This window comes from Vidua macroura, chromosome 11 (assembly GCF_024509145.1).
Source record: "Vidua macroura isolate BioBank_ID:100142 chromosome 11, ASM2450914v1, whole genome shotgun sequence".
In the NCBI taxonomy this organism is placed as follows: Eukaryota; Metazoa; Chordata; class Aves; order Passeriformes; family Viduidae; genus Vidua; species Vidua macroura.
The window spans coordinates 22,974,000-22,987,781 of NC_071581.1; the positions used below are offsets into that span (position 1 = coordinate 22,974,000).

At 47.9% G+C, this 13,782-nt stretch overlaps 2 protein-coding genes across 6 annotated transcripts in view; one reads left to right on the top strand and one right to left on the bottom strand.

Moving 5' to 3' along the window:
- Positions 1 to 211: 211 nt before the first annotated feature.
- Positions 212 to 3,630, bottom strand: ATXN1L (ataxin 1 like). Its single transcript, XM_053987336.1, has 2 exons — positions 3,529 to 3,630; positions 212 to 3,296 (listed from the first exon to the last, which is right to left on the bottom strand). The coding sequence occupies exon 2, from the start codon at positions 3,184 to 3,186 to the stop codon at positions 1,120 to 1,122; it is 2,067 nt and encodes a 688-aa protein (XP_053843311.1). The 5' UTR covers positions 3,187 to 3,296; positions 3,529 to 3,630; the 3' UTR covers positions 212 to 1,119.
- Positions 3,631 to 4,505: 875 nt separating this feature from the next.
- The window catches only part of AP1G1 (adaptor related protein complex 1 subunit gamma 1), a 35,887-nt gene continuing 26,610 nt past the window's right edge, over positions 4,506 to 13,782 (top strand). The window contains exons 1-2 of one of the 5 annotated variants that reach the window (XM_053987332.1): positions 4,506 to 4,613; positions 13,459 to 13,662. In XM_053987332.1, coding sequence (XP_053843307.1) covers positions 13,462 to 13,662 — 201 coding nt within the window. In that variant the 5' untranslated portion in view covers positions 4,506 to 4,613; positions 13,459 to 13,461. Of the gene's footprint in view, positions 4,614 to 4,680; positions 5,152 to 8,717; positions 8,767 to 13,458; positions 13,663 to 13,782 lie in introns of those variants that run through there. The other 4 variants (XM_053987335.1, XM_053987334.1, XM_053987331.1 and 1 more) reach the window with 4 other exon arrangements.

The following is a 13,782-nucleotide window of genomic DNA, read 5'->3' on the forward strand; positions in this document are numbered from 1 at the left end:
TTGCCTGCATATGTACAAACACTTGTCTCTTGTCTAGAGCTTATCCAGGAAACTGCCTGCAGGGAAGAATTAGCCATCTGAAACATTTTTTCTCACTTAATTACAAAATAGCATTGGTCTTCTCACAGAAGAAGAATGTTTTCACCCTTCTCTAGAGAATGCTGAATGTATTTTGCTCCAGATTAAAAAAAAAAAAAAACAAAACAAAAAAAAAAAAAACCAAACCAATAAAATATCCAAAACCAAAATTCAACCAAACAAAAAAGTCCAACCCCATTAATCCCTAGGTTAAGTCTCTGCAAAAGCTATAAGCCCAGGAGGTTTTTTTTTGAAAGTTAGTAACATGGGAAGAAAGATGTGATTTGGTGGCAGAACAACTAAGTAGAGTTTATAGGAGGAAACAACGTCTCCCATCCCAACTTGTGTCCCATCTCAAGTGCTCAAGTTCCCTATTCACCTGCACCCAAGCCCATCCTTTTGGTCCTTCCTCTTGAATTTCTGTGATTCATTCAAATCTGTACATTCTTTGCAAGAAGAAAGAGTAGTTGTATTCAGTGGAAGAGACATTAATCAGAACCACCAGAGAAGCACCTCCATCCTGCCCTTGAGAGCTCCATTGGTGAACGGTCCTTTTAAAGTGCATGTGTGAAGAAAGGGGATGCTGGGAGTAGAGCCCCCCAAACTCCAGTGGGGATTCATATCTCCCCATCATGAGAAAGGAGAAATAAAATCTTCAGCAATTTTATCTGCTACCTTAAGCCAAGTCTGCCCTCCTCATCTCCCTACCTGCCCCGAATGCTCGGCCCCTGCCCTGCAGGGAGTCAGTTATCCCAGGAGGTGGGAGAAAGCCCCAGCCTCCAGCAGCCTCTGGAATGCTCTCATCACACACTCATGACCACATCCCTACTTCCCACCCCAGCTAGCCTGTTGCTGCTCCCTGAGGCACTGGAGGCCTCCTGACTCCCCAAGAGGAACTGGTCAGCCATGGAACTGGAATGGAGCCATTCCTGCAAGGCAAAGAGCAGCCTTTGTTGGCGAGCCTCTGACAGTCTGTGCAATTCCTCCACCTGATGGTGAGGCTCACCTGCTGTGGCTGCCCTAGCTCACACCTCTAAGGGATCATTTCCCTGCATTTGAACGCCCTTCAATAGACAGCTTGACCTCCTGGGGAATGAAAGAGGGACGGAGCAGAGAGGGCCGAGGCTCCTCTGCCTGCACGCTGTATCTTTGGAAGCCTGGGGCCAAACTGTACAGACTGCCAGCCTCTGGCTGAGAAGATTCTGCACGGGAGCTCTGGGCCGTGCTGGTTCTATCTGTGTGGCTCTTCCTTTCAACAGCTCTGTCAGATGGCTCTCTGGGCCCCTGAGCTGTTCGTTCCATTCTCTCCCTAGCAGATACCAGCTGATCTGTGAGAGGGGAGTTGGCCTGAGAAGCAGAGTTGCCATTCATGCTCTGTAAACTGATTGATATGCAGACATCCCCCACTTGCAGCCTGTGACAGGGCAAAGCAAAGAGCTGAGCAGTCCTCCCGGGGCTGCAGGAGGACCAGCCCTGGCCATACACAAAGAAGGGATGCTCCGGGGGCACATCAATGCTCACTTTACTTTGTTGCTCCCCAACCACAAAATGCAGTGTGACAAGCCCAGGCCACTGGCTTTCCTGAATATCCACCACAGTGCTGGAGTCGATCTTCAGGCCTCCACTCACCTCCGCACTGCGAACAAAGTCTTGAGTCTGCAGGTCCTCCACCCGCTTCAGCTCTCCTGTCGCCAGCTGGATGATGGCTCCTTTCATGAAGTGAGAGGGCAGTTGTGAGGAGCTGGGTGGCTGCAAGTGGGCCAGCTCCTTTTCAAGCACATATCCTCGAGCCTGGGCATCTGGGCTCTCCCTCAGCAGGGCTTCTGAAGTGGAAGACCTGACAGGCTCAGATCCAACAGGAACAAGTACTGGCTTGCCATTGGCTATCACCATTCCTTTGGCTAACTGTCTCTGTCTAACAGTCTCTTCGGGGGACGTTCCACATGGGCTCCGGGACTGGCTGTTCCCAGCTGCAGCCCTATCTGTGGTGCTCCTCAGCATGTCTCCCTGCCCATCAGGGGTATTATGGCAAAGGTTTAAAGGGCTTGGGTCCTCTTTCCTCTGGGCTGCCAGAACATGATAATCCTGAGATGCCAACACCCCCACCACCCTCTGAACCTCCAGATCAGCGTCTGGGGTGCTCCTGTGAGTAGGCACAGAGATCTCTCTTCCCAGCATCTGGTAACCTGGAAGGAACTGTCCATCACTCATAGATCCTGCCACAGCCCCTGGGGGCAGACAGTCCTCAGCTGCACTGCTGGCAGAGTCCACGGCCTCGCTGGGCCTCCTGGCCACACTTTGCTCCAGGGGCCTCTGCCCACCATTGGCCGCAGCCACCTCTGAGCTCAGCTGACTGTCTTGCTGAGGAGACGCTGGGTTCCCACCTGCTACAGGTGCCTCATAGGCTGAATAGCCTGGTGGGAGGCGAGACATCTGATAATAAACAGGAATTCTCCCCGGTGCCATGTCCACTGGTTGGGGCGCAGTGTGGTGCTGCATCTGCCCAGGAGAGGCTGCAGAGGTGGATTTGTTGAAGCTGTGGGTGGGAGAGGTAGTCTGGGGGGAAGGAGCAGCTTCTTCCGTGAACAGGGAGGCATATGGAACAAAGTGGGGGACATGGGGGGCAGTGAGGTTGGTGGAAGGAGACAGGAGAGGGCTAGGCATGAAGGCAGGAGGGACGGCATAGGGCACTGTGTAGTGGGAACCGATGAGCTGCAAGGAAGCCGAAGGGATCTGTGCATAGTGGATGGAGGGGAAGGGCACTGCCGGGTGCTGGATGATGGGCGAGGTCACGTTGAAGGCTGGGGGCAGGGGGCTCACGTTCACCACGGGGTGCAGGCCCGTGGGGGAGAAGGTGGCAGGCGGTGCTGCCACTTTGTAGAGCATCCCGTATTGGTCCACCGTCAGCCCCGCCGCCGCCTCGGGGGCCTCGCCAGGACCGTAGCGCGGTGTGGCGGGAGCCGGCCGAGCCGTGCGAGCCCACTCGGGGCCCTCGCCCGAGCCCTGGGCTCCCCCCGCCCGTCCCGCCTCGGTGCCAGTGTTGGCGGCGGCAAGTTCCCGCTTCTTGGGCGGGAGACACTCCTGGCTCCGCTCGTGGCCCGCTCTCATGGCGCCCCGCGGTGTCCCGGCAGCCCCGGCCGCGACGCTGGTTCATGGGGGCACCCACTGGGGCTGCCACGCGCGGGCTCCTGGATCCGCGCCGCCGGCCGCCGCCTCACCTGTGCCAGGAACAGAGGGAGCCGTGAGTCCTAGCCTCGGGAACGGGGGGTGGCCCAAGCCCCGGCTCCGGGAACGGGCACGGCGACGGCCGCTGGCCCAGGGTCGGAACGCGAGGACGGAAGACGCCCGAGCCCGGTCGCCGCCCCCAACCCCGACCCCAAAACCCCGGCCGCGCTGCCGCGCACCCCGCCCCGTCGCGTCCCGCGGGCCCGCCCGGTGCCCGCGGCTCACCCGCCATGGCCCGGACCGGCCCCGCGGGCCCGCCCGGTGCCCGGACCGGCTCCTCCCCACCCGTGGCGCACGGCGATGACGCGTCGCATGTCAATGACGCGCACGGCGAACGCCGGAACTGCTCAGGGGTCGTGACTCCGCCGCGCCCGGATGGCGTCACGGGGCACCCACAGCGTCGTTGCCGTGGCAACCAGCCGCGTCCGCCCGGGGCTCAGAGCCGCCCGGCCTGCGGGCCGTGCCCGGGGCCCGGCCGCCCCGCGCGAGTCACCTGGCGGCAGCGCCGCGCGGTTTTTGTTGGTCCCGCGCCCCAGACGGGCTCTCTCAGCGGTTGGCCGGCAGCGCGGGCCCAGCGGCAGCGTGGCCCGGCTCCCCTGCAGGCGCCTTCGGTCTGAACGTGCCCGTGCCCTGTCTCGCACCCCCGCAGTGTCCGGCCGGCCCCGTGCTGCTGACCGGGCTCCGCGGGGGTCAGTTCCTCGTCATTCGGTGATCGTTAATGTGGCATAAGGTCCTGGAAACGGGAACAGAATAGCTGCCTGGGGCGGGGGTGGCTCTGTAGCCCCTTCCAGAGCCGCCTCGTTTACTGCGGCACACTGCGTTCACGCCGTCGCCGCTGGACGTTTAAACAGTGCAAGATTCGGCGGGCTGGGAGCGGCTTGGCCCCTCCGGCCTCGGAACCCCTCGATCCCGGAACCGTGGACACGGGCGACGGGTCCCGCCCGGCCCCGCCGTGGGGAGCGCGCGGTGCCGGGACCGCCCCGCGCGTGACGTCATCAGGGACTGCCACGGTGCAGACGCACCTTACCGTCTCATACCCACCTCACGTGTGATTCCGCCAAGAAAAGTAGTGCAAGCGGCATTTTCCGTCCCGCCACCGGCGGTGCTGCACCGCGCTCCCGCCATCCCCGTCCCGTTCCCGCCGAAGCTGGCGCGGCCGCGCTCCCACCCGCGGTCGGCAGAGCCTGCGGGGCCGCGGGGAGCGAGCCGGTGCCCGGATCCCTCCGCCTGCGGTATCGGTGCTTCGGCCGCGCCGCCGCCATTTTGAATGCCCGGCTCTGTCCGCCGCTGCTGCTGCAGGGACCGGCCTGGTGAGTGGGACCGATTCGGGCCTCCGCTGCCCAGGCCGGGCCTCCCCTGACCTCCAGGTCCCGCCGCCTGGGGCCTCGCGACTCTTGGGGCTTCCGTCCGCCCCGAACTTCGCGGCTGGGCCTCGGCCGCTCTGTCCGCGAGGCCGCCCCCTGCCCTCTCGCCGCCTCTGTCGGCGCCGCTGTCTCTGCCCGGCGGTCCGACCCGCTTCAAACTCTCCCCTGCGCCCCGGGGCCTCCTGCTCGGGCGCCGGGAGCGGTCCGTGCCTGCCCTGGCCGTTCTTTGCCTGGAAGACGGCGGTGCGGCTCTGCCTCGGCCCCCGTTCCCGGAGCTCGGGGGCAGCGGAAGCGGGAGCGCGTACCTCAGGAGCTGGTTCATGCTGTGGCTCGGTGCCGTCTTGGGAGAAGCCGGGACTTGTGCCTGTCCTTCCCTCGGTATATTATTGCCTAGGCTGCACAAGCGCTCCGAGTATTACAGCGTCTGCATTACTTACCGATCATGGGTTTTAATGGAAGCAGGAGATGTTCGGTCTGGCTAAAGGTATTTGCAGTGAGCTGCTGTCTGATGGCCGGTCTCTAAGGGCGCCTTCAGGTCCCTTCTTCAAGGCTGGTTGAGTTCTCGCACGAGCTATAAGATAAATTGTAATTTATTTTATAGTAGACATTGTTTTTAAAGTTAACAGATGGAACAGGTGTGTGTTTTATTGTGTTGAAAGTGATGTGTAAAAATGTTGAGCGACAAATTTCAGTTTATGATGCTTGAAATATTAATGGGACAGCACAGAATCCCAGTGGAACGTCTTTGAAAGGATAACAGTGTCACATGTGTGGCCAAAAGGTGTTTGGTCCATAGTGGCTTAAACAGTAAAATGCACATGTGTTTTCCCCTGTAAATGCAGGGGAATCCTTTAGGGATGCTCCTAGCATCCTACATTTAAAATGGCAGAGAAATTTGTGCTGTTTCATTTCCCCATTGTTTTTTAGTGATTCACTTCTGTGTGGTAGAGCACAACAGCTTTTTGTACCCGTTTCCCTGCTACTGCTCCTCTAAACTACACTTGGGATTTTTTCCTTTGTTTGTTTACATATCATATTCTGTTGCCAAATTCTTTCTTCTGTTTACTTGTGTGCTCTCTGGTGTTTGGCACAGGATTTGAAAACTTGTTGGGTACTCGAGAGCTGAATGAAGGCAGGAGATTTTGTGGGTTTTTTTTCTGAGGAGGTTGGTGTGAACCCCTTCCATTCTTCTGTGCTGGGAGAAGGAGAGGAAAGGTATTTAAATTCCTGTTTCTTGAGAAGGGAAAAGTAAGTCTTGTGTTATTGTTTTGTGAGAGGATCTAGCTTTTGTGTTTCCAGTGTGTAAGATAACTTTCAGATTTCCTCCTTTTATGATTAAAAAAAAAAAAAAACAACCAAAACATTTTCTTCCTTTTTTGTTGTTTTTCTTTTCTGTTCCTGTGACTGCTGATCTGTTTTCCTGAAGGTGGCATGGTAGAGATGGAAAGATCCTGTAGTACCTTTGAAGTGTCCTGTGAGAGATTAAGGGATAACAAAAATGCTCTGATTGTTGGTGTAGAGCGTTTTGCAGTGGCCTCGCTGTGCAATGAGATTAGTGAGTGTGTCAGGCCATGGTGTGAGAAGGTTGTGGACAGTGGCACAGGAGTCCAAGCTGGCTGTTTTCAGGCACACAGAGCCACCCTAGTGCGGCTCAGGTTTGGAAGGTCAGCTTTCCAAGTCTGCGGGCTCGTGCAAATCTTTACTGCTGCTAAAAGTGACGGCACTTGGTAAAGCTGCTTGTGCCTCTCCAGTGTGAATATTTGTATTTGTGAGCTGGCCCTGTATAACTGCAGGCGATGGGGTTGTTTGATCTCATTGCATTTTTTAATGATAGAGCAATTTCTTCTGAATGCAGGTGTGATGCTAATTTGTCCTAGATGATCCTCAGCTGTTCTCTGGGGAGAGGATCTGTTCTGCCATGGTAGGAGCTTTACTTCACTGGAGGAGCATTTTAGAGTTAATAAGTAAATATATGATGAAGCTGTAACTCAAAAAACAGAGCTACAGTAATGTGAGTACAAGTGAATCTGCTGATATCACAGGTATTAGTGCAGCCTGTATCTGCTATTTGGCAGAAGTGCTACAAGTGAAATAAAAGATTAGAACTTTCTAGGGAATAGCTGATGTTATGTGGCCTGTTGTAAAGTTCATATTAATAAATGTAAAAATGTGGCATCTTGTCTTTCATCTGGCATTAGTTAGGACATAGAAGGGTGTAGAGGTTTTTTGTGACAAACTAGTGTTTTTTTTTTTTTTATTATTATTTAAAGTTTAACTCTGCAAGACAGTGAACAGGAAGTAAAATAGCCAGAGTACCTCATAGATTAAATTAAGAGGAAATTAGAAGCAGGTGATAAGATAGTGTAGGTCAGAGGTGATTGAAGAAGCTAGAAAATCTGGAACTTTTCTTTTATCTGTTGTGGTGATCAGCTATATAGCTGTGCTAATTTTTCTTCCTACATTTTTTAGCTTCTGAAAAAATAGGGAGATATTTATTTTCTTTTTTGGCAGTTGTTGAGGTTAATGTTTGTACTGATTGGGAGGTCATTGTGAAGGCAGCTCAGGAGTTGCTGCGTTTAGTGTATGTGCACAGTTGTGCAGGAATAGGATACCTCATCTAAAGTGCTGACTTGTGCTCTGGGACCGTGCCTCAGTCGGCAGGGTCTGGAAAGTTGTTTGGAAAGGGTCTGCAGTTATTTGGCAGTGGAATTGGGTGGGATCTGTGCAATGTCCTCAGTCTCTGTCCTGCCTCTCCTCTTCCTCTCAGCTCTTGAGCAGCACTGAGCCTTGCTTCTTGAATAATGCTGTGCTGCATTTCTTGTTGGTGGGGTTGTTTTTCAATGTAACTGGAAGTGGGACCATCTCTTCTTCCAAGACTGTTTTTTAGCTCTTGTTTTGGGATACTTTTTTTCTTATTTGACCTCCCCTGCTCTCCTCCAGCTGTCTCCGCATAAAGCAAAGTGTAACTCTGATGCCTTTTCTTATGTGAATGCGTTTTGAAGCCCTCTGCTGACTTAATTGCTTTCTGATTTTCTGATGTTGCTTTCTAGTTCTCTATTGCAGTCAATAGCTTTTTCCTCACAAGAGATTGTCCCACTTAGCATGTTACATGGTTGGTTGTTCTTTCTCTCAATTTGTTTGTGTTGCCTTTGCCCTTCTTGATGATGACGGTGCTCCTTGCTTTGGTGTTTATTGTATAAATAGTTATAATAATTTAATATTTACTGTTACCTGTATAAATATTGATAATACTAGACCATATACTAATATCTCTGCATTTGTGGACACCCTCATCTCTCCTTGGAGAGTATGTTTCTGGTTTTACTGCTAACATTTTTTTTTTTTTAAGTGTCTGATAGAAGTGGTAAGCCTACTGATAGCAGTGTGTAGTTGAAGCCATCCGTGTTGGGTGTCAACACTGCAATTACTCCTTTCATGGAGTCTGGACAGATCCTCTGCTCTTGTGTGTACTAGGCTGGATTCAGTTGCAACTAAGCAAGTAGGGGAGTTCTGCTATTGATTTCAGTTGGGAGTTTGGTCTGGCTTTAGTTGTGTAACTTCCCAAAAGCTAGGGTTGCTTGAGGAGTGTGATTACTTATGCATTGTTGGGGTGGAGCAACTGGGGTTGTGTGTTTTAGATGTGTTTGAAGTCTATGCTGCTTCAGGCTTGGGGTGTTTTCTAGACAGAACCAAGTTCAGAAATGCTATTTACATGAAAAGCTGTAACTTGGTGAGTATATCACCGCAACTGAAAATTGAGACCATCCCCCCAAAACAGTAGATCTCTTCTGTGAATAATTTCATTAATTTTGATGGCCTTTATGTCTTAATGTTTCCAGAATTCAAGGCTAAATAATAATGGAATGTTAAAATGTTAAATGTCTGATAATTTGTCCTGAAGAAGTTTTAAAACAACTGTTAATTTTTAAAGTTTTGTTGTCTTAGAAACATATTAGATATTTTAGACATAAGCTAACATTTCTGAATAGTTTCCAGAGGACATCTTCTCAACTCAGTGTTTAAGGACTATCCTTTTTCTTTACTCTGCAGTTCCTGATAGAAGAATAAAGCTTAGCTAAAGCACTTGAGCATTTTCAAGGTGGGTTTTGGTAATATTAGGTGTGTGTTGTATATATTATGTAAATATAAAATTCATCTTATTTGAATGTGACTGTATTCTAAGAGAGACTTCTGATAAAGTTCTATACTCAAATATTTTTGGTACAATGGTCTGTTGAATAAGATATTTAACTTTTAAACATGACAAGCTTTACTAGTAACAGACCATAAAAGAGGAGAAAACAGTGATTTATCAGTACAATTTAAATGAAAACAGAATGTTTTAATACATGAAGATTTTTGGTTTTTGGTTTTTTTCACTTTTGTGTAGTAGGAATGAGTTACACAAAGAGAGAGAATGCCTTTTTATTAGTTCATGGGAAGGATTCGTGCAGAGCCGAGGGACGAGGATCACTGAGGCGACACCTTTTGTAGTCTCTGGATTTTAGGAAAGATGCCGGAATTCTGTTTTCTAAGGAACTGAAACACCAGCCATCTATACAACTTGAACTAATCTGAATTAGGTCTCCGATTTGCTCAGAAGTTTTGCTCGTGATCGTATGTTCTTCTAAGGAGCAAGGCTTTTGAAATTAGAAGAGGGAAAGAGGTCTGACAAGGTTGAAGAATTCTGTGTGCAACATTACCAGATATTGTAAATATTAACTAGTAGGCTCTTTTCAAGTATTCAGAAATCATCCCTGATTTTTGGAGCTTGTAGTTAGCAAAGAAATGGCTGAAGGAAATTCCTGTTTTCAACCCAAGGAGGAAATCGGTAACAGCTTCTACAAACTGCCTTGTCATTTATGTTGATGTGCAAAGAATAAAAGGATGTGTCTGTACTGGTGAAAAATGTTAACTAATCCTGAAGAACAAGATTTGCTACTTCGGAGGAAGTTCTAAGGAGCACTTAGGCACCAGCTCAAGTGAAACTTCACTGTCTGCTGTTGCTAGAAGATACAGTTATCGTCCCATTGTTGCAGTAAAGGTCTGTTGGCATTATAATAGGCTTAGGAATTGTTGAGACTAGGTAAATGTTAATCTCTTCTGTAATGTTTCTGAATGTAAGCGTTCTCATGTCCAAAGTTCTTCTCATCTGTAGTAACTTCTGCTTATGCTTACTTGAAATGTCTGAAACTCAAAACTTTGGTGAGATTTCCAATATATTAGCATGCAGAAGAATCTTAAAGTCACTGAAGGCAAGGAACAGGTACCTGATGCAAGAATTTTTGATATTAAGAGAACATTTTCTTGTGGAGGGGAAGAAAACACAATGTGCTGCATTGCATGGGAATTACATTGTATTGAAATACTGGAAGAGTGTACACAAGAAGAGCTCAAGCTTCAAGTTGATTTGTGAGGGGAAGATGCTATTTTACATGGATGGGTGCAAAACCTTTTGTATGGGATGGATTCAAAGGTATAGTAAAAACTGAATGATTTGATACTGACTAAAAAATAAAGTATGTAGTTGCAGCACAAGGCTAGAAGTGCCTTTTCTGAATATTGGAAAATAAATCACAGCTCTATCTTTTGTCCTTTTGTAATCCTCCATCAGAGCAGTTCTGAATCTTTTTGATCTCATCAGGCAGGAAGTGTGTGTGTGAGATACAGTTGCTCTTAGTCCTTCAGGTTAGACTGTGTAACTGTGTTAGTTGTTACACAAGTGAGAACAGCAGGAAGCCTCAGAAACTGGCTCTTGAGTCTTACTCATCAATCCTTGCTTTCTAAAGTGCTGGTTCTGCTTGCTTTCCTGTGGTTGTGAAGTGAGGAGGAAAAATAATCTTTACAGTGTGCCTTGCTAATTCTTTATTTATGCAAGGGCATTTGTAAATACTGACTAATCACTTTTTTAGTATCTGAATGATGTTAGATCTTCAGTTTGTTGTCATTGTACTTGTCTTCTGCCTTCTTGGTGAGACAGGAAGTCCTGCCTAAACACCGAAGAAGGATGAAAAAAAAGTATTCATAAAAATCTGTACTTCACATATATAGTAACATTGTTGAATTCTGTTTTTCCATTGACCAGAACTGTTTAAGCAGTCTTTCCTTTTCTCTTCTGTTGTCCGGGGCCAAGGTTAAGATGCTGAAGCCTTCCATGGGCATACCTACAGAAAGTTTTTGGCCCACTGGCAGGGAAAGGAGTGGGCCTGTACAAGTCACAGGTTGCAGATATCAGCCTTCAGCAGTTTATAAACCTTCAGGTATAGAGTGAGAATAAAACAGCTTGGGGTATCAAAACAATTTTGTTGGCAAACCTCAGTTTGTTTGCAGGTTATGTATTAGTGTTTCAAAAACTTTGTAAAGAACGCTTCCTTTAAAATAAAGTCGTCAGTCGTGGTTGTAATAGCTAGACTAGTAGTACTCACTGCTTATCTTCTCAGGAACAGCAGTGTTGTAGATAAGCTTAAATAGGGTGCAGAGCCATAGCATAAGTGTGGATTCCTGTTGGAGTGAACCTTTCACCTCTTTTCCAGTCTGAGTTCTCCCAAAGGCGCATGTTCTCACTGCTGCCTCTCTATGCACAAGCCAGACTGATGTGTCTGGGGACTGCTTTCTGGAGGAAGGGAGCAAGCTGTTTTTTGCATGTGCAGGTTAGTGCACTCTGCCTGGAATGCCAGTGTGAACACAGTGGAAAGGCTGGACTCACCTTTTTCAGCATGAGCCTGCACATGAGTGATCTTAGTGATTATGAAATTATTGCCTATGGGCTGCAGAGGAATATTTCTGCAGTAGCACTTTTATCTTTGTAACTTCTCCCCAATTTTCCGACAAGAACGTGGCTTATTGAGATCAGTTTAGAATTATGTGGGGGGTGTGTGTAGTACATAAGTGTAGGCTTAAAAATTCAGCACTTAACGTGGACAGTTGCCACCCAGGAAAGAGATTTTTGCATTTATGATACTGTTGTGAAAAATACAAGCTGAACACTTTGCCGCAATCAAAAATCCAGAGTGTTACCAATATTCAGGAAAATAATAGGCAAAAAAATAGAAGGCATTTTATATAAATACATCAATATTATATCTAGCCCTGCAGCATTTTGCTTTTCTTCTGCTTGAGAAAGGATGCAGATCTGTATTACGTGCAAGCATGGCAGCAAAGGTAGTGGTCATGGAAGGGCTTGTTCTGGAGATGGATTTCTTACTTCTCCATGAATGTTTCTGTTATGCTTGTTAGTGCAGCATGAGTGCATAGCAACTGTTAATTTATTCATGTCACAGTAATGTGAGGAAGTGTTGTGAATTCACATGGAGAGACAAGGGCAAGAGTAAGGATTAATGTGTCCAATAGTCTTGATCCTACACACGTCAGCATTTTGGGACAGAGTTTCCTTATGCAGAAAGGATATCTCTACTCTTCCACTTTCAAAACTGAATGCTTTGTGTCTGTGTAAATTCAGGCTTTTTAAAGTATGAAGATGGGGAACTTAAATATGAGGAGTCTACATGGTTTGGCTGAAGAGGCATAGTGTATATATGAGTTTGTAATCAGGACTCAGAGCTGCCTTCATCTGGCTTAATGTAAGGCCACCTTTACTTGTACATGCATCTCTCTACTTTTCTAAAAGCAAAGAAGTCCACTGTTAGCTCTGTGTGCCAGCCTCTCTGTTCGGTGGGATCATGTAAGCCAGTTAGTGCAGCACCTGAATGCACATCTTTTTCTTATATGGCAGTGTTTAAAATGTATGACACAATGTTTAGAGGGAGTGGTGACCCAGACAAAATCTGTAGCAGACTGGCATGGCAACTTCTTACAAGTTGGTCTGATACCTTATCAGAAGGGCTCAGTTCTGTTCCTAACCTGGCTGGATGAAAGAAGGTTGTGAAGATGTTTATATAGTGTGAGCTCTCTGGAAGTCGGCTTTGGTGAGCATGAACTAAAAAGTTCAAAGTTGAACATAAATCTAAAGTTTGGATTCTGTTTGACAGCCACTTTCCTCTTAACAGGAACTTGGCAGATTAAATTGCTCTGTGGGTCAGATGGCTCCATCGGTATTCCATCTGATGAGGTGAAACAACTCTGAGTGTTCTTGTATCCACCTTTCATATCCATATTGCCAGACAGTAATGTCACAGGCTTGTTTGTTTCAGAAAGGGTTGTTCTAATTGGGGTGTAATAAAAGGATGATGTAAACCTGATTATTTATATTTGAAGCAGGATTCTCTCTGAAATATCCATGCACTTAAGAATTGCTCTTCCATTTACTTTTCTGCTGACTTCCACGCTTCAAGAAGGAAGTGTGTATGGCACAAGTTAGCAGAATTTTTGAAGCATGACCATCTGAAGCACTTAGATGAAATCTTGTGCAAGTTGTTAAACAGAGTTGTGTTTTGTAGAGGATTTCTGTCCCAAGTTGTCATGATTCTAGGATCAGTTCTCTTTCGAGACTGGCTTTTCTGGAGAGAGGCAGGTGATGTGAATATGAGAGTACCTTGCAGAGTGCTGTTTCTGCCTGTTTCGGGTGGGAAGTCACATTACGTTCATTTAACAGCTGGCTCAAATTGGAGTAATTCCCATTTCTAATGTTCTGGAAGAGCAGAGGTGAGGTACAGTGAAGTCCTCAGGTTCTCAAGTTTACTCTTAGCCATGCTACTGAGGTAGCCTACATTTTCTTCATTCTTTTACTTGCATAATTGTAAAGTAAGAAAGAAAAAAGAATGCACAGAAGTGTGAGACCATTATGAAGCCTTTAGAGACAGTAAAAGGTTTACAGACCTCTTTCTTCTCTCAGAGGATGCCAGCCCCCATCAGACTGCGGGAGTTGATCCGGACCATCCGGACAGCAAGAACCCAGGCAGAAGAGCGTGAGATGATCCAAAAGGAATGTGCTGCTATCCGGTCATCTTTCCGAGAGGAAGATAACACATACCGATGCAGAAACGTGGCAAAGCTGCTGTATATGCACATGCTGGGATATCCTGCACATTTTGGACAGGTAGGTTAAAATTTAGTGCTTTCTTTGCATAAGCCAGTCTGTCTTCTGTGTTTCGGGCACATTAACTTGCTCAGAGCATTCCTAGGTGCAGTTCTGCTGTGCTTCGGGATGTTTTGAGCT